Source organism: Sylvia atricapilla, chromosome 21, assembly GCF_009819655.1.
Source record: "Sylvia atricapilla isolate bSylAtr1 chromosome 21, bSylAtr1.pri, whole genome shotgun sequence".
Taxonomy (NCBI): Eukaryota; Metazoa; Chordata; class Aves; order Passeriformes; family Sylviidae; genus Sylvia; species Sylvia atricapilla.
In genome coordinates, this window is record NC_089160.1 from 4,680,106 (window position 1) to 4,708,103 (window position 27,998).

The 27,998-nt window shown below is 47.1% G+C and overlaps 1 protein-coding gene across 1 annotated transcript; it reads right to left on the reverse strand.

The window, feature by feature from the left end:
• Positions 1-482: 482 nt before the first annotated feature.
• On the reverse strand, positions 483-27,993 carry PASD1 (PAS domain containing repressor 1). The gene is made up of 21 exons (XM_066334047.1): positions 27,836-27,993; positions 26,459-26,515; positions 25,021-25,175; positions 24,175-24,266; positions 22,301-22,390; positions 21,140-21,260; positions 20,161-20,274; positions 19,375-19,493; positions 18,269-18,351; positions 14,645-14,751; positions 13,206-13,353; positions 11,118-11,199; positions 10,154-10,277; positions 9,041-9,150; positions 8,520-8,606; positions 7,427-7,585; positions 6,738-6,935; positions 5,763-5,968; positions 5,127-5,219; positions 4,478-4,670; positions 483-3,275 (listed from the first exon to the last, which is right to left on the reverse strand). Exons 2-21 carry the CDS (start codon positions 26,488-26,490, stop codon positions 3,105-3,107), a joined length of 2,484 nt encoding a protein of 827 aa, XP_066190144.1. The 5' UTR covers positions 26,491-26,515; positions 27,836-27,993; the 3' UTR covers positions 483-3,104.
• Positions 27,994-27,998: the final 5 nt, after the last annotated feature.

Here is a 27,998-nt window from a genome sequence, read left to right on the forward strand (position 1 = left end):
TTTTTTTTTTTTTTGAGAGTGACAATATAAGGCAAAACCCCCCTGGCCCTGATTCAGCCTTGCCCTTGGCTGGAGGTAGGCTGAGCAAAGACCAAGCCAGCCCCAGAAAGGGTGGCTGGGATTTTGTCCTTTGGAGCACGTTGAGAAAAGAAGGCCCTGCCCGTGGGGCAGTGCCTGGGACTGTGCAGCCCCCAGCAGCAGCAGCGAGGCTGGCACCTGGGGGGGCTCTGAGAATTCGGGGGGCACGTGATAAAGTGCATTTTCAGGTCTCTGCCTTTAGCAAGGCTGATCTAACATGTAAACATCCTCCCCGAGCTCCGTGCCCCTGGCTGGGAGCTGTGAGCAGGGGCTGTGCCCCCAGCCCTCTGTCCCTGCAGCCCAGGGCCAGGGCTGTGCCCAGGGCACGCCCCATCTGCTGCACCCACTGCCCCTGCCTCCCCAGAACCCCTTCCCAACCCTATTTATTATTTTTTGTTGGACTCACTATCAAAGCCACAGCAATGCCAGAAAACTGCTCTGCCTCAGCTACCTCCCTACCAAGCCCTGTTAAAAAAAGACACCCCTCAAGGCCCTGACCCCACCTGTGAGATCCCCCTGACTGCCAATCCTGCCGTGGCTGGGCTGTGTGGTGATGGCACACTGCACACCAGCCATGGGATGTGTTGGGGTGATGCAGGTTTAATGGGGAAGGGAAATCATGGCCTTTCCCTCCAGCCACCCTGAGCCACAGACTGTGCAGTGCTGGAGCCCTAACACAGATATATGTGTTAGTCTCCCTTCTAACGCTGTGTGCCAAGGCCATGGTGAAAAAAAACCCCACAACCAACTCCCCAAAAATACAACCCCCTCCTACCGTGTCTTCACAAGCACCTCTGCTGCCTCAGAACGAGAAGAGGGAGACCCTAAAACGACTAGTGCTTCAATCCCCAAAGTTTCCTGCCCTGAAGGCTGTGTGCTGGCCCTTAGTGCAGCACAAACCTGCAGAGCAGGAAAGGCCCAGCTGTTTTATTTCAGCTCCAGATGAACCCCACAGAGGCAGGTGCTCCAAATCCCACCACCAGCAGTGAGGTGGCCCTGGCCCATGGCTCTGCTGCAGCCACAATTCCTTGGCATGGTTTGGAATGGAGGGGCTGGCTCGGGCTGTCCAGGATTGGCAGCTTGGCTGCCCAGCACCCAGGGGTGCTGTGCTGTGTGGGGCCAGCCAGGGACTGTGCTGACAAGGCACGAGCCCCAGTACTGGACCCCTCACTGCCTCCATTCTGTGGCCAACTACATTCCCCAAAATGCTGCAATGTGGTCAGCTCTGCCACCCACCATCCATCACACCTGGCACCGCTGGGAGCTGTGCATTAATATCCCAGTCAAAGCTAACCCCTGCAGCTGCTTTTTTCCAAGGGAGGGGACCCATGGACAGCCAGGGCTTGGCACAGGTTTATTCACACACCCACCTCTGCCCTGGCCAAAACACCAAAGCACCCTAAGGGCCTTGCACCAGTCCCTGAGAGCTCCTGGCTGAGCCCATCTCCAGCAGCCTGTCCTCCCACTGCCACTCCCCCAGGCAATGTGGCACAGCAAAAACCCCCTCCCATCCCCTTCCCCAGGAATCAGTGCTGGGAAACAGCCTCTGCTGTGCCAGGGCTGGAGGAGCTCTGCTGTGCCCTTGAAACACAGTTCCTGGTGCCAAAAGCTGCTCCACCAGTGACATCAGGAACACCAGCTGCTGCAGTGCTGCCAGGGGCCCAGAAAGTGGCTTGCAGAAGGAAAAGGGAACAACAACAACAAAAATACCCCAAAATATAATTAAAAAATAATAATAAAAAAAAAAGGCAAAACCAAGCATTCTTTGCTTGGTTTCAACAGACATTAGGAAGGAACTCCTCTCCAAACCTTGCTCTGCCTGCCAGCTGGAGCTTTACTGCTAGATGGACCTGGTCCTAACTAACCACTGCCTTGCAAAGTTTACAGTAATGGCCAAACCCATCTACATTTGGGCCCTAACAATGCCCAAAGTTAGTACTCAGCTACTAACACTTCAAAAAGGTACTTTTTAAGGTTTCCTTTGGAAAGACAACAACAGTAGGGACACTTAACTATATACCCACTGAGGAATAAACTGGTTCTTCAATTCATAAATATAAACTTACAGTTAAAAAGTGACAATTTACAAAAATACAATTTATTGCTGACCCTATGGGCTTGTAACATCGTGTGTTGTGATTATACATTTTGGGTTCGCCAAATTGAAACATGACCTAGCAAAACCACAAAGTTTGCTGTCATCTGCTGTTCTATGCATGTTTGTTTTTATGTATAGAAACATATACAACTACATCACCTGAAACAAAAAAACAAAAAAACAAAACAAAAAAAACCAAACCAAAACAAAACAAAAAAGGAGTAAAGATTCTTTGTCTGTAACCTGAAAAATATTTGGCTACAGGGAGTAAAAACCATACAAATTTATCTTCACTTGTTAACCAAAAATAAAACTTGACAAATATTGTACTAGCTGTGATGTGAGCTGGTATAACAACAGTAAGAAATTCAGGCAAAAGTGGTGTTATGTAAATTAGCAGCATTATCCAAACTCCTGGAAAAAAAACCTGCGGGACTGAGGTATAGAAAAAGGAAAAAGAATTCACAATGGACCTACTACAGCAAAACGAGTTATGTACACGGTAGTCCAACGGTGTCCTGTGGACTAGTACAGTCTATGTGCTCCAAATGCTGGGCTTAAATTCACAGTGACTTTCAGCATTGAAGTCCTGAATGGAAAAGTTTTTGTTTTTTTTCCATTGCAAACTGAGCTTCGTGACGGCCTGACACCTCTCCTCCCTGCAGCAAGGAAGTCATCGCTTCCAGCAGCACCACGGTGCTGGGCCAGGGCACACCCTGCTGCTGGGGCAGCATCACGGACTGGCTGCACGCAGATCCCGACAGACAGGGCCCATGCAGCCATGCAGGGATCCCTGTCAGGGACCATCCCTCCAGCCACTCCTCCCCGTGAGCCCGACCTCTCCGCGCTCGGACGGCGCCGTGCTCTGTCACCTGCGCCCGGGCGCGGCGGCTGCAGCCATGAGCTCCTCATCTCCCAGCACCGACCTTCAGGGCAGCTGCATCTCAGGCAGGTCAGGCAGGTTGCAGGGCTGGCCCTGTGCGTGGTGGCTCTGCTGCTGCGGGTGGAGGAAGTAGCTCAAGGGGTTCTGCTGCGGAGTGTGTGGCGGCTGGAAAACGCGCTGCGCCGGAGCCCCGGGCACCAGCTCGGGACCTTGCATCTGTTGGGAGACACAAATCTGAGCAGTCAGAGCTGCCCCATCGCCCAGCTGTCCCCCTCCTGCTGCAGGGCTGATGCTGAGACTCGTGGCCAGGAGTGTGTGCACCAAGTCCTAAACTTGAGGGTAAGAGCTGTGCTCCTCAGGATGTTGTCGCTGTCACCACAGCCAACAATGCCTGGAGAGCACAGGGGGGAAGCAGGACTTATCTGTCCTAACAGGCTCATGGGGAGCCCAGCAGGAATGGAGACCTCCAAAAGTATGTGAGGTACAAACTGCAGGATGTGCAACTTTCATGGGAAAGACCTTCAACCAACCAAGGAAGAGGTCCTAGAGTAACCACGTACCCACCCATGGCTGGTACCTCAAAGACCTGGACCTGGAGGTGCTGTTTCACCTCCTGTTAAAGGCACTGTGCCATTGAACTCTGGTTAACTGTGGCCCTGGTGCCATTTATCTGTTCCAGCATCATCACTAAGCTGTCCACACTAACTGCAGTGCAGCCCATGAGGACACATACCCAAAGCAGGGACAGTTCATGGCCACATTTGCTGACAGCAGTGGTTTATTTCTCACTCTAAATCCAGTCCTGCTGTGTGGCTGCTTTCATCTGTACCTTCTCCTCTCACTCTCTTTTCTACTACCTTTGCCTGGAGGGCTGTAACTTAACCCCTGACATCCAGGCAAGGCTTGGAGAGTGTGTTACTGATGAATTATTAGTTTCAACAACCCCTCTCCTTGGGGGTGTCACTAGTTCAGCATGTACTGATGTAAATTGTGTGTTGAAGAACCAAAATCACCTTGTCCAGAGATGTGTGTTGTGAAATACCCATCTATTAAAAGAAAGCTCTGATAGCAGCTGATAAAAGCCTTGCTCTGATGAGATGGAACAGCAGGAGGTGCATTTTCCAAAGAGCTTCTCTCTTACCATTTTTCATGACTACAGCAAGCTTCCCACCAGAGCCTCTCTGACTGAAAAGCTGTGTTTGAAATCTGGGTATTTCTCCTCTACACTGTGTGATAACAGAGTTTGTTAGCAAACATGGCCTTGAGTGGGTGCAGAGTCAGCCTGGAAAGGCTGTGTGGAGATACAACAGGAATGGAGGACGTGCAAAGGCTTCATCAACCAGATAAACCCCATTTCCTCAAAAAACCCCAAACCCATCCCGAAGCCATCCCTCAGAAACCTGCTCCTGCTGCAATACCTGAAGGTAGAGGCGGTGCTGCTGGACCTGCTGCTGTGGCCACTGGTGCAGGTGAAGGGGGGCGCTGGGCTGGTGGGATGTGAAGCTGGGGTGTGGGATCATGAGGGACGGGGAGAAGATGGGCGGCGGGGCGCTGCAGGTGACAGGCTGCCCCTGTGCCGGGCCAGGCAGGCTCTGCTGCTCTGCTGCAAACCTGCCACGGGGAAGAGAAGCAGCGGTGAGAACCCACAGCCACACCCTCCCTCGGAACGGGCACTGGCTGCAGGAGCCAGCCCGGAGCAGGGCTGGTCCAACCATGTAGACAGGAGACCCCTGATTCCCCTCTGCCCACTAAGCACTGACTGGAACTGCTGAAAATTAAGATTTTTTTTAAGGCTGTACATTTTCTCTATGTCTTGGTCAAGCATTATATGCTTTGCAAAAGCTAGAAAATGGTTAATTTTTTTAATTAAAAAATTTATTTATCATAAATTTCTTCCTAATTAAAAAATATTCTCATTTTTCTCCTGACTGGCTGAACTTTTGTTTCATTTCAGACTGAGTCTGTCTGTGTTTGCATGACCAAATACAAGTATCTCCATGTCTTTTTCAGTGCCATAAAGTGTCCTGCTAAGACACTGAAGGAAAATAAGGGCGAGCAGAGACTCACTTTCCTTGCTGCCTGCTGGCACTGCTCTGCACAGGCTGGCAACTGCTGTTGGCTGTGGGCATCATGGCCTGGATGGACTGATCCAACAGCATCCTGTGGTGGAAGGAAAACAGGAGATGGTCAGGGAAGGGAGAGGTCTGAGCTCTGTCAGTCTCTAGAAACAACTCCTTGAAAATCCTCCACAAAAGCAGGTAAACCACTACCTTGAAAACAAGCTAATGAAAGCTTCTTATCAGCTCACATCTCTCCTGTGCATACAGGCTGAGAAGATTGGGGTTGTTGAGACTGGGGAAGGCTCCAGGGATATCTTACAGCCCCTTCCAGGAGCTAAAGGGGGTAAGAGAGAGCAGGAGAAGGACTTCTGACAAGGGCATGGAGCGACAGGATGAGGGGGAATGACAGAGGGCAGGGTTTAGATTAATTTAGGGGAAATTTAAACTGACAGAGAGCAGGGTTAGATTAATTTATGGAAAATTTAAATGGACAGAGGGGCAAGGTTACGTTGATTTATGGAAATATGGAAAGAAGAGGCTTTAAGACCCCTGATGACACACCCACACCTGCCCTCCTTTGCTGCCCAGGTGCTGCTGTTTTCTGTCCCTGCCCCCAGGGTGGTGGCAGCAGGGCTGTGGGTACCTGAGGCTCCTGTCCTGGCTGTACTCAGCTGGTGGCTGCCTCTCACTGCTGTCCGTGGGCACCTGTGCAGCCACAGCAATGGGGTGTGCTTGGGAGAACACCATGGGGTTGCTGTAGAAGGGCACTGAGATGCTTGTCTGCCCTGGCACACAGGTTTGCTGGCCTTGGCTTCCTCTCACTGGGTGCTGCTGCTTCTGCTGCTGTGCCTGAAATGAAGACACAGATACCCATGTAAGTTTTAAAGCTCCCTGACAGGAGGATAAAATGACCATTTATGGTGGGCAGATGGGAAAAGGAGAAGGAACAATAGGATATTGCCCCTGAACACAGCAGTAGAACCAGTGTATCTATTCAAGACCACCAACCCATTAGCATTTATTGTCCCTGCAGGTGTTGGCATTCCCAGACAATCTTTTGAGAAATTACAGTACAAGGATAAGGGCACAAAAGCCTTGAGGAGGAAGAGAACAGCTTAAGAGGGGAAGTGCAAATCTGAAGTCTCCAAGAAAAGCATCTCATCTGTCCTTTAAGGTACAGTTTTGGCCTTTTTTGTTTTTGAATAACTCAAGTCTTTCCCCATCTTAATAGTGGAGATTTAGGCCTAGTGATGACAAAATTGGTTTTTTTTCAAAGCTGCCTTCCAAGACTCCTCATTGATTTAAAATTGATCTTTTAAAAGGACACCTGCTCCTGTGTTATGAAACCACAACCCTCATTGGCTGTGAATGAGCAGTGTGCTGATCAGAGCCCAGACCTCCCATTCACTCCCTCCCCAGTCACCAGCAGGGCTCCTGCAGTCTCTGGGGTTCAAATGCTTTTTGGCCACCTGGTTTATCATTTTTACAGCTGAGTGACATTGCTGACAACTGACACAAATCCCTCAGTGCCATCTATGCAGTAAAACCAGCCCAGGGGACCACGGGTGACACGGAGCATTTACAAGCTGGGAAAGGGGACGACGACAATGCCAGCGACCTGGGGGGCTGTGCCACAGGGGTCCCTGAGGAATGGGTGTGGTGACAGCAGGTGTGTGCTGCAGTAGTGCTTTGTCCCCACGGGGGCTGGCTGCTGTGACTTCTTGGCTGTGCTCTGCCTGGGTGTCCCCTGTGGCCGCCGGGGGCTCGGCTGCTGCACCGTGTTGAAGACGACGGGGATCGGCTGCTGCATCAGCATCTGTGGGTACAAGAGGCACAGGAGATGGAGGCTGTGCTGCCTGCCAGGAACTGTGCTGCAGCAGCAGCACTGCCCCGAAATCCAGGGGCAAAATGGACCACGAGTAACAGAAAATCAAATGAGTAACAGGAAATCAAATGTTAGCCCGTGTCAAATATTCAGAGCCAGGGCTGTTGCAGCTCTGCTGCACCTGCTGTGCTGGGCAGTGGGGATCCAGCAGCACTAACCAGGCACAAAACCACCAAGATTTTTGTGCATAGGAGACTTTGGATTAATTTGGGATTGCTTTTTTTTTTTTTCTAAATCACGGAAATGACTGATTCAAAGCTCAGCCAGATATTGACCTCACTCATCTCTTGGGAAACACCACTCCCACATGTGAAACCCAGTTACCAATTTGTCAAGAATGCTTTTGCCACAGACAATTCTGTTACTGCTCCGAGTGCTCAAAGGAAAAGCCAGTGGCTGGTGAGTTTGGGAACAGCAGGTACCTGCAGGTTGGAGTCCTGCACGAGCTGCAGCTGCTCCTTGATGACATGGAGCTCCTCTTGCTGTGTTTTGATGTCAGCTTGCAGTATGCGAGTCCTCTCCTCCAGCTGCTCCTTCAGCTGGTGCATCATCCCCAGCTGGGTGGGGAAATGGTACACTGGCTGCAGAGAACACAGAAAATGGACCACAGGGTAGGACCAGTCCTGCTACTCACACCCACAGCAGTGCTGGATTCGGAAAAATGAACTGTTTTTTTGGCTTCTGCCATAAAAAAAATACGATGCTGACAAAAAAATAGCAATTGCATATTTAACCAAAGTGCCACTGTAGCTCCAGAGCAGCAGCACATCTGGCTCACACATCTGGCAGTGCCTCCCTCCAGGTGGTGATCTTTATAACTTCTGCATAGAAGAAGTGTCTGTACACAGGACTCTCCTGTCCTCCAGGAGAACACTCAGCTGGTTTGGGCCCACTTGTGTTTTGTGGCAGACATTGCATCCAAACCCTTGCCACACCTCCTGGCTGGGTTTTTAACAGTGCTGCTGCTGCTAATTGGCAGATGCCAGGCTCAAGTTAGGCTGCAATCCCACCTGGGGATCCATCCTTTACACCTTCTCTGGCCATTTTCAATCTCTGGTTTATGGTCTGAACATTTACTGCACTGGAAGGACAGACCTTGTCATTATGGTTTATGACTCACTTTTCTTGAGGTTTTGGTTTTCTTTTCTTCTCCTGGCCTCACTCAAACCTTCCAGGACATCCCCTTCCTCTACTACAACTCTTCAGCAGTGCATCAGCCTGTGGGGGAGCTGCTAGAGATTCAGGGGGAAGCCTTCAGCAGCTCACAATGCTTTTGACAAGTGTAAACCTTCTCCTATGGTATTTCTTTGGGTGCCCCACCTGCTCTCTCTGCTCACTGAAATAAGTGGTTGCAATAAGGTTGTTGCAGGTAAATCACAGCAACAGAAAGGGTACAGAAATGTTGTCCCCACTTTGGGATGAGGCAGCAAGGAGGTGAGGGCAGTGAACCAAAGCAACCCAGGCTGCCCTGCTGACAGGACACACCAGGGCACTGAACAAAAATAAACCACATACCATCACAGGGTGCTGGGAGGGCACTGCCAGCTGAGCCACGGGGTGCTGAGAGAGGTGCTCACCAGGGGCTTGAGGAGTGGCTATGGCCTAGAAATGAAAACTTTGCCTTACTGTAGGTCCACAGCTCCTCTAGTGCAGAGCTGGTGCAGCTCATGCCAGGGATGAACAAGTGCAGGGAATTGGGACAACTGAGGATAAGTCTGAAGGGAGAATTTAGGCTCCTGCATGCCCCTGGTAATTTCAAGTCCTTGGTGTCAGCACCTGTTTTGGTTAAAGGCCATCTCATGTGTACAAACCCCAAGGAAAGAGAGTTGGTGGTGGTGTGAAAAGGCTTTTGAGGAGCCAACTAAATCCTGAAAGAAGGCAGCAGAGGAGCCCCCAGCATGTCTCCAGTGGCTCTGCACTGCGCAGGACAGCACACCCTGAGTGTGGCACCCAGCCTCTGTGACAGTGAGACCAGTGCGGGTTTTGCTCATTTCCCTACAGCCTCAGGAAGGCTCCTGCTCCTCAGCACCACTGACCTGGGAGCTCCCAGCTGCTGCTGCTGCCAGCCTCAGGGCTGCCTTGTCCCCCGGAGCCCCCGGTGGCCGTGTGGGAGTGCTGGTGTCCGTGCGCCGCACCGAGGACGTGGCTGCAAGAGAGACACTCACTGTCACACAGCACACCCCCTGGGCACTGAGGACCTCAGCCTCTCTGTGCTGACTGGCACTGACCCCCCAGCAAACACTGCATTGACCCGAGGCTGTGGAACAGGCTTCCAAAACTGAGTGACAGCACTGGGTGTGAGTTTGATTAGAAGTGTGTGATAGCACAGGGTGGAAAACTTAAAGAGTTTAACGTTTTAGAATATATATATAAAGCAAGATGGAGGATTTAGGGTGTTGGCTAAGTCCTTCTTTTTACTCTCTTCTTCATGGGTCCAGGTGGTATTTTGGAATTGGGTAGAAAAGTCCACACCTGGGTACCCTGGCTCAGCCTGAAATCCAGATATGGAGATGGGCAGTGACCCAAACAGTGCCAAAGTGAGTCCTCAAATTGCCCCCCATGGTTCCTTTGGCTCCCCACCTGACCTGCTGGGCTCCCTCCTGATGCTAGCCCCTGTTCAGCCTGCCCTCCATGGGTCTATCCCCACTCTCCCCACGGCAAGTATCTCAAGAAAAGTCCCCTCAGTTTTCTATCCATGGCCCCACACAGGGCACTGCAGTCATCTTGCTGCCTCCCCCAGGGCAAGGAGTACACTGATGGGAGCTAGGATGGAGCTGCCAGCAAGGCAGGCATCCTTCTGTGCTCCTTCTGCAGGGTTTTCACATGGGAGACCCCATAATAAAATTATATTACCCCGACATAAAACTTTGGTCAGTGAGCTTGGTTCAATCAACCTAGCCAGTGCCCAGAAGCACAGCAAACAACCATGCCCCTCAGCTGGTGACAAGCCAGGGGAAATCTGCTCTCACACAGGCAGTGGGTTAAGAGGGAGGAGGTGGCTCTGTTGCTGCTGTGTCACTTGTCATGACCCGGTTTGCAGTGCTGAGCATTCCCCTCCCATCCGCCTTCCAGCTGCACAGCAGCCTTTTGGAGGCTGCTCTGCCCTGCAGCCCCCTGCTGCCCCCCAGCTGGGCTGGGCCTGCACCTACAGGTGGAGTTGGAGAGGGTGGTGTGCGAGGAGCAGCGGGAGCTGTGCGATGACAGGGACACTCCCTCCCGGCTGGCGTCCTGGCTGCTGCCGCACTGCCCCACGTCCAGGAAGCTGCTGTGGCTCTGCAGGGAGCAAAGAACAAGTGGTGAGATCCTCAGCAGCAGGGAATGGCCCTGGAAGGGACCTCTGCTGGAGCCCTGGGCACTGAGGATTTCAGCCTTTCTGTGCTCACAGGCACTGACCCCCCAAATAAACACTGCAGTGACCTGAGGCCGTGGGAAAGGCTCCCAAAATTGAGTGATATCACTGAGATTACAGGTGTGTGGTTTGAACAGAAGTGTGTGATATCACAGGGTGGAAAACTTAGAGTTTAAGGTTTTAGAATACAGTAATATATATATATAAAACAAGATGGAGGTTTTAGGGCAGAGGCTGTGTTCTTTTTCACCTTTTTCTCCATGGGTTTGGGTGGTATCTTGTAATTAGGTAGAAAAATCCACATTGCAGGCCACAAGTGGTTGGTTTTTGGGTTAAAAGTAAAAATAGTTTAGGTGTCATTTCATAATTGGACAGTTTGTGCTCAAAAGGCCTTGTAGAGAGATAGAGACAGAGCCATTTTTCAATTTGTCAGCCAGAACTCACTTGTGGGTTGTGAGTTGCAGCTTGTGAGACTGCAACATGGATAAGAATTAATAAACAACTGAGTCCAAACATGAAACAACATCTATTATGCAATTAAGCCTGGCTCTAACAAGAAAAAGAAGATAAAATGCCACATTTAATGGTGCCCTGTGTGAGGATTAAACTCACGACCTTCAGACACCTCCACCTCCTTGAGCCCTTGGAATGAAAAGGGAGTAAAGAAAAGGGAGAAGAAAGAACAGGTATTTCCCTAAGGCTGGTAAGGTATTACTCAGTTTGGTTTAAACACCTCCTCATCCAGCTGTGAAGGAACATGGTACCTTTAGAGAGGAGGATGCCAGTTCAATTGATGACTCCTCCAGGCCAAGATCTCGTCTTCTCTCAGCCCGAACTTCTGCATAACTAAACAAAACCCAAAACAAAACAAAGATTTTACAGCTTCTGTCCAGGTAAACTGCCACAACAAGAGTATGTTCATTTTTGAACCTGATGATGATGAACAAGAATCCTTTTTTTTTGGATGGCATGTGCAAAAAAATGCCAGTGCCTCGGGCAGGATGAGGTCGGGTGCCTCCTTCTGAGTGTGCACAGAGCTGTGCATGCAGCAGAGTTAACATCCTGCACTCCAGTGCAGGCTCCAGACACAAACAGGCAGCTCCACGGGTGCAATGTGAAGAGCAGGAACCCATATAAGGTGCCTCTCAAAGTGTGTATTTTTTTTCTTTACGTTTCTTCCCCTTTGGAATAACAAAATATTGACAGTAACCAATGGCACACGATTCACCACTGGGATAAATTGGAGAGGATGTTTCAAAGGCTCTGTGAGTGCTCAAGGATCATGGGCACTGAGAGGTGCCAGGCTTTAGGGTGACGAAAATTTAATGAGCTGCAACCTTCCTGGGAGGCAAGAGAAGCTGCTGAACCGACCTCACTTATATCATTGTGGCAATGAATTTTCCTGAAACAACGTTTTTAACTTGTGTGCTTCAGCAACATATTTTAAGTCTGAACTATCTGAGACAGAACTGAACTTCAAAATTTAGGACTACATCATTAGGTTTAAGAGGCACTGGAAGCAGAAAGAAGGAACAAGTTCATGCACAATAAATTCTGTCCTTAAAGTGAAGCTGAATTCCCTGGAGGATGGCAAAGGTAAGATAAATGAGAAGCAATCTCTCTGTGTAACATTTGCTCATGTTAATATTTAGTTTATACCACAGATCACAGAATCAGAATCAACAGAATTTGGGTTGAAAGACACCTTAAAGATTATCTGGTTGCAAGTCCTCTACTATGGGCAGAACACCTTAGACCAGGCTGTTCAGGGCCCAGCCAGCCTGGCCTTTATCACTTCCAGGGATGGGGCAGCCACAGCTTCTCTGGGCTTCCAGTGCCTCACCACCCTCACAGGAAGAATTTCTACCTGATCTAAACCTATCTCTGACAGTTTAAAGCCATCCCCCCTTGTTCTACAACTCTGTAACTCCTTCTCCAGCTCTCTCAGAGTTCCCTTAGGCACTAGAAGAGGCTCTTCTCCAGGCTGAATACCCCCAGCTCTCTCTTCCAGTTCTCACAGGAGAGGGGATCCAGCCCTCTGAGCATCTTCATGGCCCTCCTCTGGCTCACTCCAACAGACCCAGATATTTCACATTTACTAGTGTTTGCTCTTCCAGGTGTCTGACAGAAAAAGAAGGGAGCCAGAAAAAAAATGACTCCTGACAGTAAAAAAAAAATCACACAGTGAGCAATAAGTTTACAGAGCAAACCAGTGTGTCACTATTTTTTCAAGCCCTTCAGAAAACACTTTCTTACTCTTCACAAAGTCTTCTTTGAGAAGGCTGTGGTAATCCAGCAGATCCCCCTCCAGAACCAGACATCCAGAAGAGCATCCCACACGTGCACTGCCTTCCAGCATGGGCTGCAACTCAGCACAAGCAGCTTTCCCACTAGGGGGGGATCCAGGGCTGGATTTGGGTGAGGAATAAGGCCAGCGAGCCAGCAGCTAACTTCAAATCATAAATATTTAAAGCTCTGATCAAAAGGTCTTTAGGAGTTACATGATCTCATTCATGCCCAGAAAGATGTCTGATTCCCAACAGCTTTAATTCTTTCTAAGGCCATGTCATCACTGGCGACTAAAGGGGAATGTAACACACTATAGATTTGGCCAAAGGTGGCTTCCAGGCTTTTGGCTCAGTTGCCAAAAAAAAAAAAAAAATTAAATAGGTAAATAAATAGGTAAATAAACAACATATTCCCTGTCAGGATAGTTTCATGGACTTACACATCATTTTAGTGTGTCAGTTGGCACAGCAGGTATTTGGTTATCATGAAACAGAAGCAGAAAAAGCCATGGCTGAGCCCTGAGACAGGACACACTCTGTGAAGGGTTTGGTGCTGGCTCCTACCTGACTACCAGGTGGGTGCAAACAATGAACTCAGGCTTGGAGTTCCACTGGTGGTAGGTGATGTAGTAGTGTGTCTGCAGCCAGATCCACTGCTGCCCTTTGGTCAGGAACCGGTAGTAACAGGACTTGCCTTTTCCAAACTGCATCACTGTGCAACAGAAAGAGAAAGGAATTTATAGCAAACAGGGATTTTATGGTGCAAAGGCGATCAGAAAAATTATTCAGCTCCTCTCCCAGACTGAGGCAGTGCTAAAATGAGCTTTATAAAGAAGACAGATGATGCACAACCATGTACTCAGCTCTTGTTGGGGTCATTCCTGCTGACTTTCAGGAGTTCCCTTTGCTATTTTGAGATTTCTCTTATAATTGGTCTAACCAAATAACTAGCTACATTCTTGTAACTTATGGGCTCCCTGAAAGAAACATAAATAACATTAATTAAATAAATTATTTGCCTTTCATAAGTACATGAGAATGCATTTCACAGACTGAAGATGTGAAGTAAGAACCCTAGTAATAGCACAAAACAAGAAGATAGTAGAATTTTAACTGAGAGTTTTCTTCCAAGACCTGGCCTACTCCAACCTGGTATGTTTTATCAGGCTATTTCCAGAAAAATCTCAGGTGCTGTAATACAACTGGAGGGGAACTGTGTTAAATAATTGTTCCAGACTGCTGGAGTACAAAATGAAACATCCTCACTTAAAGTACCCACAATTAATGCAAAGTAAAATACAAACGTGCTTTAAACAAACCCATTTCACTTGACAGTAGGGAAGATGTCTGCCCTAGCTCCAACAGGCCACACTATTCCTCCTTGCAGGAAAATAAACTTCATGGACCTTCTCTGGTGTTCACACATTAGCCTGAACCTGAACTTGACTCTTCTGCTTTGTTGTTTTCCTTTCAGGTCGACCAAACATGAGCCATCTTCACCCACGGGGAAACTGTGTTCAGTACTTTTGTATGTAAAATGATTCTGAACCTCCAGAAGCATTTTCCTAATGAGTAAGTGAGGTTCACAACACCTAATTGCACAGGCAGGCGATCCAAATGATGCTCTCAGAAGGTGTTTTGGTGAGCTGAGCCTCCTGGCTAACCCCTGAGCCCAGGGGAATGGCAAGAACTGTGACAAATCAACAAAACTCGTAGGGCAGAGAGGGGATAGCTCTGACTCCCAGCCTTTTAATCTCATTTCACTCTGAGACAACCTGTGCTCAAACAAGGTATCTGCCAATTTAGGAAACCTGCACAAACAGCTCCTGATCTGAATTCTGCAGGTTTCAACCTCCCAGGTGTCAGCTGTGACAGCCTCTCACGGGATGGGAGAGTTCCCACGTGTCCCTGAAGAAGAAGCCTTTGGCAATGACAGTAAAAGGCTTTGCACAAGTGACAAAGGAGATCAGACACAGAGCCACTGCAGAGGCAGGGCAACTTACAGTGTTCATGGCACCTAGCAAGAAGCTCCAGGTCATCTGCGTGGTAGTAATCATACCCTGACGTTCCCAGAACCTCAAAGGGTAAATACCCTATAATAGGTGGAGCCCTAGAAAGGAAGCAAAGGTCAGGCAGTGAGCACGAAACTTGATGCTTTTGACACACTGGCAGGTAAACTGTGATACCAGCAATGAACGCCTTGTTCATTCACTTGGCAGGGAGATCTGGAGTGGATTTTCATATAGGCAGTGATGTATTTTTATACACAAACAAAAAAAACCCTCCTGACAGCGAGGGGGAGGTAAAAATGGAGAAAATGAAAAGGTGTGTGTTTACTGTTTCCCAGCCTGTTCATTATGTGGGTGTAGAGAAAGGCATGTACATATGTGAGTGACTCAATTCATTAAGGATGCTTGTGAGACACGGCTTGACAAACGCTGTGGCTGATCCTGCACACAACTACCTGGAGCTGGAGTAAAATTATCCAGTAGGTTGGATGTTAGTGTCATCTGGGTAGTGACTGTAGGAGAGAGAATAAGTGGGAAGCTGCAGTGTGTGTGTGTGTGTCAGGACCAGCTTGGGGAAAAGTAATTGCTCCCCTGGAAAAGCTTGGGAAACTATAGCCAACAAAACTTTCTGTGCTGGTAGCACAGCAAGGGGCTGATTTAGGGCTGGTTTTGCTTTGGTTAGAAGAGAAGGAATTGAAGTTAACTTCTTTAGACACATTGCAATGACTTGCCTCACTATTCTCCTATCAATTCTAGATTTTCCTTTTTCTAGGCAAAATATGAGATTTTTTTTTTTTTTAAAGCAGACGAAACAACACTGAAATGTTGAGGGAGAAAACCACTGCTTTTGTCTTTGCTCCCTGTATCAGCATGCCACTCTCCATCTTCCAGCACTCAGGGACACTCCTGCCTGCACCAGCACCCAGTGAAGCAGGATCTGTGCCAATGTGGCTCCACCTGTTATTCCTGCCCAGGAATAGGGCAAAATAGTCAATAACTCAAAATGGGGCAGGCTGAAGGTGATGGTGCCTATCAAACCTGCCTCTCCTGCTGGCAAACTGAGTGCTCTAAAGGAAGAAGGCCATAAAGTGGCCCAAGACTATGAGGAAAAAAGTTATTTCAGCACATTACACGTGGATTTGGATGGATCAGTCATCCAAACTGAGTTTTTTTGGTTATTACTTTCTGAAGTTCTCTCTTGGCTGAGCCACCCAGTTCCACATTTGTCCTCTTGACAAAGTGGGCACAGGTTATTCAGCCACAGAGAGCCCAGGCAGGTGTGTAACCTCCCTCCTCCCCACAGCAGTCTGGGAGATGGGAAATGAGGGGAGAAGGACAATCCAGGGATCTGCTCAACAGCAGTGCCAGGAGGAGCAAGGTGTGAGCAGGAGCTGCTGAGCCCCAGCACAAGGGACAGCAAATCCCTTAAAAAAAACAGAGCTGAGCACACAGTGCCCTCTGCCACAACACAGCTTCATCTGTTCAAGTAACTTTTCACAGCACTCTGTTCCTTTTCCTCATGTGACCCAGATTTCTGTTAATGATGCTAATATGTGTATTTATTAAAGTGTCCTTCCTCGCTGTCCCTTTGGCACAATGCATCACTCTTTCTCCTATTTTTAATGACATGCTTATATTCAAGACAATAATGTCTTTCAGATGCACATCAGATAAACATTTAAGCTGATCAGGAAAGTATTATGTTTTCCTGAATATCACCAGAGCTCTTCATAAGAGAAAGCAACCACAAAATGCTTCTCATCTGTCACTGAACAAGGAGATGCCTTGTGGAGCAATTTAGAAGTGTCTTGTTAGCTTAAGTTTCAGCCCTGAGATCTGCAACTTGCTGTGCAAATGGGAATGCACAGCCTTTAGAGAGCCTTTTGGGTGCAGTCTTTTAATAAATGAAGGGAAAATAAGAACAGTACCCCAGTGCAGAAGAGAAACAGATCATTATCGAAGTTGACGGGTTTTTCTTCCTCTACACATATTTACACATAGACCCAGAATACAGATTTTTCCTATTTTTCCTCATGTTTATCCAGATCTAGGGAATGCTTTTATTACATTTGTCTTTACTCTGACTAGAATTGTGACCATGACAGCAAAGGTCCTGATTCCAGCTCCTACACCTCAGTGTAGGGCAGCCTCTGGTGATGCAAATCAGCAAGAAACAGTAACATTTCCCAGTGTCCTGCAGGTTGTACTGGGGAGAGCTTGGACTCAGTGACTAAATGAGACAACTCCCATGATCTCCTGCTCATTCTTGGGTCTGAGCTCACTGCCTGCATCTGGGGCTGTCACAAACTCTGCCTCAGCATCTGCATCATCTTAATTCCCTCTCAGCAGCAGTGGATTCCCTGCTGGGGATATCAGTGGGACCGGAGTGTCTGCAAGCATCCAGCACAGAGAGTCCTCCCTGAGTCATAACCCAGATTCATCAAAAGACTCTTTGACAAGTTTCAAAGTAGCTCCTACTCACCTTTCTCACAGGAGCTGCTGGGACACAGCCCTGTGGAAAAGCAGCTCACTTCATTAGTGACGTGAGGGGCTTTGGGCTCTTTTATAGATCTTAACATTAATCAGCTGATTCTAAAAATGTGCATTATTAGACAGGCCAATTGAAGTCTAACAAAGCCACTCCAGCAAGATCTCATCTGAATGAATAATTCTCTGAGTGTCCCAAACCCCCATAATCAGCTGTAGGGCTGGCACAGGGGCAGTTCCTCCATGCTCCAAGGTCTGATGTGAGGCACACACCTTGTGTTCTATATAAATGAAAGTTATTATTCATTTCTATTTGCTCTCTCTCTTTTTTGCTCTAAATGTGCAGATGGTATTTAGATTTTTTTTTTCCTCACCAATATTTTTTTTTTCCCTAGAGCCTTATTTACTAGTCTTCTGTTTTTAGTAATGACTACCTTGGCACAGTTCATGAGGGGAGGGATAATGAAAAGGGTAGGATTTTGCAATGTGCTTATGCACATATGTCAAACACAGAGAAGTAAAAAACGTGAATAAACCCCTCCAGCTTCTTTTGAAGAAAATTAATCCTAATTTAAGCAGCTTAATAAACTGGTTCCAGTCCGTTTCATTCACCAAGCTGAATTCTAGCCCACCATATTGCATTGTCAAAAACTAATCTACAATTAAGTAATAAAATTCACTGCTTTTTATTTCGTTTTTAGAAATTCTATCATTTCTCAAGGTGGGAAATCTAAAGTTTAATGACACAGCAAAAGGTTTAGAAGGATTCCTGGAAGCTGCAGTTGTAAAACAGAGGAGCTAAACCAATACAGGGAATGTATTGGGACCCACAGTGCTCACTTTCAATGACTTATTATCTTGGTTAGGAGATTTGACATTTTCCTAAAGTCTAAATGGAAATATTTAGACATTAAATATGTCTATTTTTCCATGGTTTCTTGCTTGCCTTAAAGATGGAAAACAGTGAAGCATTTAAGGATGCCTAACAGCTAAGTTCAGAGTACTGCTACTTACTAAGTTGCATTTAATTAGAACTATTCCATTTGGGATCTCAGGCAACAAGTACACAAAGTTTTCTATTTTTGAACTGCAGTCTATTCATCCTTCAGTGACTAACCCCAAATCTCTTACCTGTGGTCCAAGAATAAAAACTTCCATTCTAAACTATGCCTCGACGTAAATTCTTCACACGGCTCTTCAACATTGCAGAGCTCCTGCAAAGCAGAGGGCACACTCAGACATTTCATTCTATGAAACGACAAAAGGAGCCTGCTATCAAAGCCTAGGATGCATCTTGTTGACATAACAAACCATAGAAAAATACAGTGCTTTTAAAGCACTTGACTTATTTTCCTCTAAGGAGTGAGTGAGACTTGTTCTATAGATGCAGGAACTGATGAAAAATGTCTGAAGAGTTTCACCTTGGGCTGAATTTCAGAGCTAGGATAAATAGTCAGAGAATCTCATCTTGCAATCCCTAGGCAAAATTCCCCAGCTTTTTGCAAATATTGGTATTTGAATATGGATGACAGCTCCAGGTCCAGCCTCTGAGGTGGCTCTTGAGCAGGCAGCACCTAGGGCTGTTATCCCTGTCATCACAGTGCCACGGGACATTTACACACCATTTACAGAGCCCATGACACATATTTTCCATGTTTCAAGATGCTGATGGCTTCCTCACACAAAGGACTGGTGGATGCCCACCTTTGAAGGCTGCAAATTCCCAAGTGGGGTCACCGCACCCTGGAGCTCCCCAGGCTCTGAGTCTCCTCTGAGACAATCCCACCATAAAACCACCTCTTCTCAAAGGCAGCTGCTGCTTTGTACCTCACCCTCCCAAAACACACAAATGTGCATGTGTGGGGTGCTCTGTGAGTGCACCTTCTGGAGGGGGATCTGCTGGATTACCACAGCCTCCTCAAAAAAGATTTTGTGAAGAGTAAGAATGTATTTTCTGAAGGGCTTGATAAAACAGTGACACGCTGGTTTGCTCTGTTAACTCGAGTAAACTTGTGTGTTTTTTTTACTGTCAGGAATCAATTTTTTCTCTCTTTTTCTGTCAAAAATGTCACCTCCCAGCCACAGCCATGTCCTCTCTTCTTTGCTAACCCCGTGCACAAGCCAGCTGTGCTGCTGAGCCTGCTGCTGGCAGTGCCCCAGGGCACACAGCTCACCTTTAGGGACCCAGAGCTCCCCTTTAGGGACTCAGAGCTCACCTTTATGAACCCAGAGCTCACCTTTAGGAACTGTGGTGTGACCAGACGAACAGTTGCTACCAGACAAATCTGCTCCTCCGTGGCTGACCTGAAAGCTCGTGCAATAGCTGACTCAAAGCCATTACAGGAGGGTGTAGGCACTGGAAATAACCAGAGAAATTATTTCAGAAGAAGAGGAGGAAGGAGAGTTCTCTTCCTCTGTTGAGACAGGTACAATGACTGAAGAAACCCAAGCAACAAACCCCTCCTACCCACGGGGTGATGCCAAACCAATCCTCGTTGGTATTATTTCAAGCAGGACCCTTTAGGCTCCAAATTTCACAGCTGTAAGCCCCTACCTGTGGCATGCAGGGGAGCTTTGTAAGACAGCTCTGAGCAGCTCACAGTGTGCAGCTGCAGTCTCCCTGGCAGCCTCTCTCCAGGCCAACTTTTGCAAGATTGGGGATTTTACAGGCACCTCAAAGTATTTGACCTCTGTAAAGTGTCATTTCACTGCCATGAGTGAAAGAAAATACCATATTTTACTGGCTGTTTGAATAAATGGGCTGCTTTACAATTGGTAGTGGGTCAAACAGAGGCATTTTCAGTCTGGTATCAGCTTTACAGGAGAGTGCACTCTTTTGATCAACAGAAGAGTGATCCCCACCCCTTTTGTGTGAAAAATATGCCCAATGTATGCACAGCTCATTCCCTCCTTCATAATTAAGGGGCATTTTCAGCAGAAATGGAGCCTTTAAGATGCTACAGATCAAGACAATTTAAAGGAGGGAGGTGGAGAGGCAAAGATAGGCTGGAACAGTAACTTACCATGAGTAAAATATTTAAAATCCACTACAAATTTCACATATTCATACATCAGGGGTTCATTTGGATCTAAGCTGCCTCTTGCTAAATGGCAACAAAACTCTATTTGTTTTTCCACTGAAATGAGAGAAAGAGAGGGAGACACAGACAATGTTATTAGAAGTCTGCACTTTACCTCACTCACATATTTCATTTATCTACCAACCCTGCTGCTGTGGTATCTGAGCACACCCTGCTGGGGAGCTTCTGGTACCCAGAAGTAAAAATATAACTACTGGGAGCAGTAATCAGCTGTTTCTGCTTAAGGACATGTATTCTCACCCTTTTTCCTTGTCTTTGCAGTCACCCCAGTAACCTGAGTGAGAAGCCCTGGCTGTTCTGGTGTCAGCAGGATCTTCCCCTGACTCCCTGGATGTAGGATTTCATGCAATTCCATGGCATTGCAGTTCTCTGCTCTGGTCCTAGGTCCTAAGACCTGGACCCACAGGGCACTGAACTCACCATAAACCTTCCCATTAACAGTGGAGAGCACTATGCCAAGCTCTAAAATTCAGTTTTCTACCCCAAGTTTGAACTCTATGGATTAAACCACACGGTCTTCAGCCAGGGGGAAACCACCCCCAGGGCAGAGCATCATCAGGCTGCTCAGAGCATCATTAATCTGCTCAGAGCATCATCACCAGGCTGTTTAGAGCCTCATCAGGTTGCTCAGAGCATCATCAGGGTGCTCAGAGCATCACCAGGGTGCTCAGAGCATCATCAGGGTGCTCAGCTCCCACTGGTGCTTTTGGGGCAGCAGGGAGGGGAGCCCAGTGCTCCTCGTGGCCTTGCCAAACCCACTGGGAAAGGGGTGAGGGCTCAGCACAGGATTAATGGAACACAGGGAAGAGCATTAAGCAGCTGGAGAGCTCTGTGCAGACTTCCCCAGGAGCTCTTTACTTCTGGCAAACTTCTCTGACCAAGAGACAAGAGCAGAGCTTACCATTGAGGAAATCAGCTGCAACAGGATCTGTCATGAGCACGTGTGGAGAAAGGAGCTTGTACACCTCGCTCTGCTCCCCCTCAGGCAGAAAGTTTAATATATTTTGGTCCACCAAATCTGACTGATACAAAAGAATGCTTTGTCATGTTCAGCAGTGCAGCCTGACACAACCACATGCCTTCTCATCCCTCAGCACAGCACAGACTCTGCTGGTCTGGGTGCCCAAGACAAGGAAAGCCAGTCACGCTGCAGATGGATCTAGGGCAGAACACAACCCTCAGACTATCTGACCCCAGGATTACTATCTATTTGCAAAAGGTAGAATGAGTCCCAGAGGTGGCCCTTCAGTTCAGACAGATACAGGCTGGAGAAGAAGCCCTGGGACCACAGGAACGTGACATGATGAGAAGTGAAACATTTTTCTTTGAAAGCAGACACAGGAGAGAGAGAGAAAGCTCCTCTCCACATCCTCCCTTTGTCTTCTAGGCTGAACATCTGGAATAATCAGCTCGACCCACAAGTGATTCAGTGCCCATCAGCCCACACATCCTGACTAAAGGGGTTCTACCAAAATGTCAGCACAGATTTGTTCTTTGCACACATGACAAGCAGGTGATTTGCCTCATACAGGACACCCTTTGGTGCTTCATGCTTGGCACCACATAAAGAGAGAAACGTTTTTGAGGCTGAAATTTCTGCACCTGACAACTAACTAATTTCTAGAAGTTCTCCCAGAAAACCCTGAGGCCACACATTTGTTACTAAAGACTACATGGGCTCAAAGTAGAAAACCCCAATGTCATCCAAAGAGCACAGATTCAGTTCTGAAATAACATTTGCATTATCTAAGAAGAGCTTCAGGATGGATTTCACAACCATAAGATTTTCTATTAACCTGCTGGGTCAACCACCTCCCAGACCTTTAGATGCATGGCCAAGTGATGAGACGTGAGTACAGTGATTTTGCATAGTTGGGGTTTTTTTAAGCTAACTCACAGACCCTGGGAGAGAATCTGTTATTGACAGCAACTTGAGAAACTCCACAAGAGTTTGTTGGTTGACCTCCCACCCACAGTCAGCTGCCTCTTTGGTTGGACAAAACCAATCCCCAGCCCTGCATTGACTGATTTACATTCAATTAATATATTGGTCAGAACTTACCGGTAAGTGTCCTAGCAGAGATGAAACACTATCAGATACATAAATAATAATCCCATCAGTGGTAAGAGCAATCAGAAAGCCATCTAGTGCCTAATGATAACAGAAAAAGAAAAAAAAACCCAAACCAGCATTATGCAAGGGAAAAACTTGAAATATTTTAGCTTAAACCTGGCAGAAATTAATCAAAGAAATGACAGTTTGGTGTGGAAAAATAAAAATTACACATGCTGTCTAATTCAACACTCTTTTTATATTCTTATTTTCTCATTCTCTTATTATTAGACTGACTTGTATTTTTCACATAGTGAGTATTTATTTAACATGAAGTGAGACAGTGATGCTTAGAATTTCAACACCCACACAATCCTGCTGACTTCAGTCGCTTCATGATGTGTTCTGAATTACACAATAGTTAACAAACTCAGTGCGTAAGGAGATGTCAGATAGCATCATGGCAAATCCAGCATTGTGGATGGATTGATGAATGGATAAGCAGAGAGAGAAAAATGATACGTTTTATGTATTTTTAGCAGTTTATGGACAATATGAAGAAGTTTTAAAGCCTAATTTATTTTGCTTAAAGCGCTGATTTGTAAGGCTAGTGACAAAACAATTTTAAGGCCTGTTTTGTTTCCCCTTTCTCATTTGCAGTGGTTTCTGTCCCAGAGTTAAAGCTCTCTGCTCCTTTTAAGTCACTGCCTGTCCTTTTCTCCTTGGTTGCTGTGCTCCCCCTGCTCTTCACAGTATCTCCTTGTACCATTTACCCAGTGCCTGTCCTTATTCTTCTCTAACATCAAGATTGGGAGGTTGAACAGCTGGTCAGCACTGTGGGCAAAGGCAGCTCTTCTAAAGACACTCTTAGGCTGCTCTGCAGCTGAGCTCCAGGGAGCCAAAGGTGCAGCTTTCAGGATCTCCCCCACCTCACTGCCAGGCTCTGCCTTTGCTCCAATTGGGTCCTCTCAGGAAAAACCCCACTCATTTCTGTTCAATGGACCAGAGTCCAGAAGGCAGCAGTTATCACAGCACTTGCTCTCCCCCACCACCTCCAATCTAAAGGAGGGGAATTTGTTTTGATTCAGCTGGAACAAGCCAGCTTGTTTGGCAAGAAGAGATTCCCAGAAAGAATGAACAGACTTTTCCAGAGAGGTGAGTCATGACATCCTGATGAAAAGGAGCAACTAAGACACAGCAGCACCTCCCAGCTCAGCCCAGCATACACCCTGATTTTGGTGGGGCAAAGAGCAGCAGCTGCCCACGCAGGGCAGGAGATGTCCCTGCCACAGCAGCATGCAGCACAAACCCAGAGCCACAGCCTTAAAAGGGGAGAAATGTAGGCTTGGGGGATGTTTCTAGATTGGCAAAGCATTTTAGAGGTGGGAGTATAAGAGCTGTTTTCCTGAATGCACTTAAAGGCAATTCAAGCAGAAGAGGCAGCACTCCCATCAGGACAGCAGCACACAGCCAGCAGCTGCACAGGCAGCACAGGCAGTGCTGCCTGGCTAATGGGATGTGGGAGGAACAGAGCTGCTCTGCTTTTTTCAGGTCCTTTCAAGTTTTTCCTTAAAAAAAAAAAAAAAAAGCCAGCTCTAGTGGCTCTTCTGAGAAAAGGAAATTCTCTTTTTGCTCGCTCACCAGGCCAGATCAGTCTTCACTGCCAAACAAAAAGCCATTTACCTTTAAGGGGAAGCAATCTTAATTTTAATTGTGTCTGTAAAGTGTTCAGTGCAACGTTGGTCTCTGTCAGGTTTGTATTGTATGTGCCAGTAGAGTAGAAATCATTAACATTGGGACCTACAGGTGAAAAAGAACTGTATATCCCTGGTCTACTCCACTGAACTGATTATTTCTGACTAATCTATTTAATTTCTTCTTACCTCTAACATCAACTGGGTGAACTCCTCGTTGCTAAGAAATGAAGGCTTCCAGTCTTGTCTAATCTGACAGGCTTCTGTCTGTGCTGTGATTTCTTAAAGGAAAAATATCAAAAAAGCAACATGACTCACACTACTTGGATTTCTTTTTTCTTCATTTTCAAGTAACACTAGATTTCTTTAAAGAGGCTGTTAGAGGAATCATCCTCATATAATTCTTCACACAAAGCCTTCTTGCATGCAACAGTCATTTTCCACACCATCACAAACGCATTAGGAATCAAGAAAAGGAAATGGAGACATTTTAGGGGCCCTGAAGAAAACCTTAAAAAAAATTCAGTTCAGTGGGCTAATTTTAGAGTAGTAGAGCAAAGGGTGTCTACAATTCTGGGGCTGTTTCTTTCAATTCTGGGGCTGTTTCACAAGCTGCTCCTGTGAGTGCCCAGGCAGCAGGACAGGTTTATCATCTCCTAATCCAGGAGACCTGGGAAGATGGAACAGGATCCCCTCTCCCCTGACTTTTGTAATGGGTGCTGTTGCTCAGCTTTTCCCTCCTGTTCTTTCTGTTAGAGAGTGCACAGAGCAGGCCAGGGGATGTGGAGGCAGGGAGGGTAATGATGTACCCACAGTAAAAAGCACTGCATCTTTTCAAATCTATGTTTAACTGCTCAGCAATGCATTCAGCTCTAACCCATCTCCTGAGGCCAACTGCTGTGCCTTATTCTGCCCCTCACTTAGGCTCATTTCCTCTCTGGGTGGCTTGGGAAAGGAAAAAAAAACCAAACCAGTTTGGATTTTCTGAGTGGGGACTGGCTGGTGGGCAGACGCAGAGCCAGCAGCCTCCAGCACCTTTCTGTTTCTGTAGGAAGTCGATGGTCCTCTGCAGTATTGTGGACTTGTCCATCTTGAGAGGGTGGCCGTGGCCCTGCAGCATGGTGCAGAGCTCTTTGATGAGGACATTGAACTGGTCTCTCCTCTTCTTCTCAGATTTGTTGCGTGATGCCCTGGGCGACAAAAACATAAATGACACTGAGCAGAATGAAGGACAAAGGAGGGTGAGATGATCCCCCCTGCCCCAGCAAAACATTTTTGCTACAAGGCCCCAAGCACCAGCAAAATCCTTGTGTGCAAGCCCAATTTTAAACAGATAAACACTCCCAGCAGAGTTTAGATTCTTGTATTTAAACTGCAGCAAGGAGCACCTGGAGGTAACACAATTTTGGGGTCATTTGGGAAAGACCATATCCTTACATACATTTCAGCAGCAGTTCCCACTGTTTTAAAAGTAGTGATAGTGAAGGGGCCATGGGAGAAATTCCTCCAGTAAGAGGAAAGTATGTTCATGCATGCTCATGTTCTGCTTACTTAATTTTTATGAATTTTTGTTTTGCAGTTAGTACACACACATATAAATGCCAAAATGGGAAGGATTTCTCTGATTTGCACTTGCAAAAGGAGCTTATTGAGAGACAGCATTGTGCAGAGCCAACTGAAGTGCAGAACAAAATCTTGTATGTGGTCTTGAAAATCTACTGCTGTCATACATGAAATTGGGAATGTTAAAAGAGTCTGGCTGAAGAACCACAACTAGTTTTCAGTTCACAAATTAAGAACATTTATTAGGCTTTCTCCCTCCATTAAAAACAATGAAGGAGAAAAACAAATCCATTCAGTTTCTTCCAAACACTTTTCATAAAACCTCTTCCAGTAGTAATTAATTTGCTTTACAAGTGTATTCATGATGATACATAGCTCCTGTGATCTAGACTGAGGGTGGGATGCAGAAAGCATTTCCATTCACATTCAGGTTGGCATTTGGATGTTCTCAGATCCAGGATTCATGCTCACAGGCATCTCTGTTTTGGCACTCGTGTACAGTGACTAAAAAGAACTGAGCCAAGAGCTTCTCTGACAGGAGACTAACTCAGGTCTGTGTAAAGCAGGACTGCTAAAGGAACTCTACCCCAGCTGGGCAGCACTGCTTGATAAATAGAATAAAATCACAGGTCAGGACTCCTGCTTCAAGATAATAAATAGCTGTGGGATAGCACGAGATGCTGAGGGCACAGCAATGAAGTTTAAGGACCACTCAGCCAGAAAACCCACTGTAGGGGTGGCCAAACTCTGTGACAAGCCTGACTTAATTTTGCTGCTTGTGTGGTCAGCTGTGCACAGCCTGTAAACTGTGTGAGAGCTTTGCCTCTGCCATCAGTGGGGTCAAGTCCATTGCCAAGCACTGGACAACACAGCATTTACAATTCTCCTCCAGGAGTGCAGCCCATCATACCTCTTTGCCCTGTCCTTCTCATCTTCATCCATCAGTTCGTTTACACAACACAGGGCTCTGCAAGGCAAAGACAGAAGTGCTTACTGAGAACGTTCCCTGATCAAAACATGGAGTGCAGTGGTTTGTACTTAAAGACCTCCTGGGTGTTTCAACCTTCCCTTTCCCAAATTCCACTCTTGGTGTGTCTTTCCTTGCTTGTTGACTCAGCTACTGAGGCATGAGAAGCGAGGCTGCTGCTGCATGCCCAAACATCCAGCTACAACAGCAGGACTTTGAAGGGAAAGGTCTAAAAGCCCCTCAGCCTGCCTTTTGTCCTGCCCTCTGAGCCAGGATAGGGAATCCTGCTGAAGCACCCATCTCTGCACAGGAATCAGCATCTTCCTGGCAAATGCAAAAGCAAAACGGAGAGAAATCTGACCTGGTGTCTGCAGCAGGCAGCACCACGGCTGCTCCTGTTCTGGGAAATCAGACAGGTCACTGCTTGATCTCAATCCCTGCCCACCCTGCTTGAAACATACCTGAGATTTCCAGTAGAAAGACATAGAAGAAAGAAAGAAACTGTGCTAATCCCCTAAAGGATTAGTATTAGGCAACAGCAACATATTATCAGGATATCTCAGAGATGATATGAGACAGGTTCATCCAGAGCATCCTGCAGCCAGTGACTGCTGCTTGCACTGCTGGACTTCTCCCACATCACCTCAGCAGTGTCCTGGGATTCATTCCCAAGGCTTCCATTTAAAATATCCTCACCTGGCACTGCCTAGGGAAGGAGAACAGCTGGAAACAAGTCCCAGTAAAGACACAGGACTGGAGAATTCAACACAAGGGTAACATCCTCACTGGTGACTTGCCTTCTGTGACTCACAGGGGCTGAGTCTGAGGGACAGGGAGCCAGGGAGGTGCAGGTGAGGCAGCTGCTGTCACTCCACACCACCTTGCCCAGGTCAGCTCTGCTGGCCTGCACCCCCTCAGACACCTCCAAAGAGGAATTCACACCCATCCCCACCATCAGAACCAATCTGTCTCCATCTCCAGTGAGCACTTTCCATGCTGCCCAGAACCCAATTTTTCAATAGGTACATCCAAAAGATTTTCTCTGTTTAGAGACTACTCCAAGCTCAAACAACTTGGTAGCTACAAAAATAACACAAACAGAACCACCCACAACTGTCAGGAAGTCAAAGATGCTGCTCACAGCGACAGCTACAGAATTTCATCCTTCCTTCCCTGCTCCAGGGCAAGGATCTCCCTCCCTGCAGAGAACCTGGGCAGAGGAAACTGTATGAATTCTTTTGTTATGAATGCACTCCACAGAGAGGGAGTGGTTCTCACTGCCCAAGTCACCAAAAAGCTACGAGCCAAATTAGAAATTACCTGTTCTATTCCTCAGATTCATCAGTCCAGAGTGACAGAGTGGGATTAGCACTTCTTATCACCATGTAAAATAGAGACGGAGAAAAATTAATCCTGGAAGGAAAAGCAAGTCCAGTTAAAACAGTTGCAGGCAAGACTTAGCCTAGACAGCTGCAATCACTTC

Bases quoted from the DNA above. Each gene is read 5' to 3' on its own strand.
- PASD1 (XM_066334047.1), bottom strand. From the start codon at position 26,490: ATGGATGAAGATGAGAAGGACAGGGCAAAGAG. The intron at 25,176-26,458 runs GTATGATGGGCT...TTTGTCGCCCAG, and splicing joins GAGAAGGACAGGGCAAAGAG to GGCATCACGCAACAAATCTG. The intron at 24,267-25,020 runs GTGCTGGAGGCT...TTTTCCTTTAAG, and splicing joins CTTCCTACAGAAACAGAAAG to AAATCACAGCACAGACAGAA.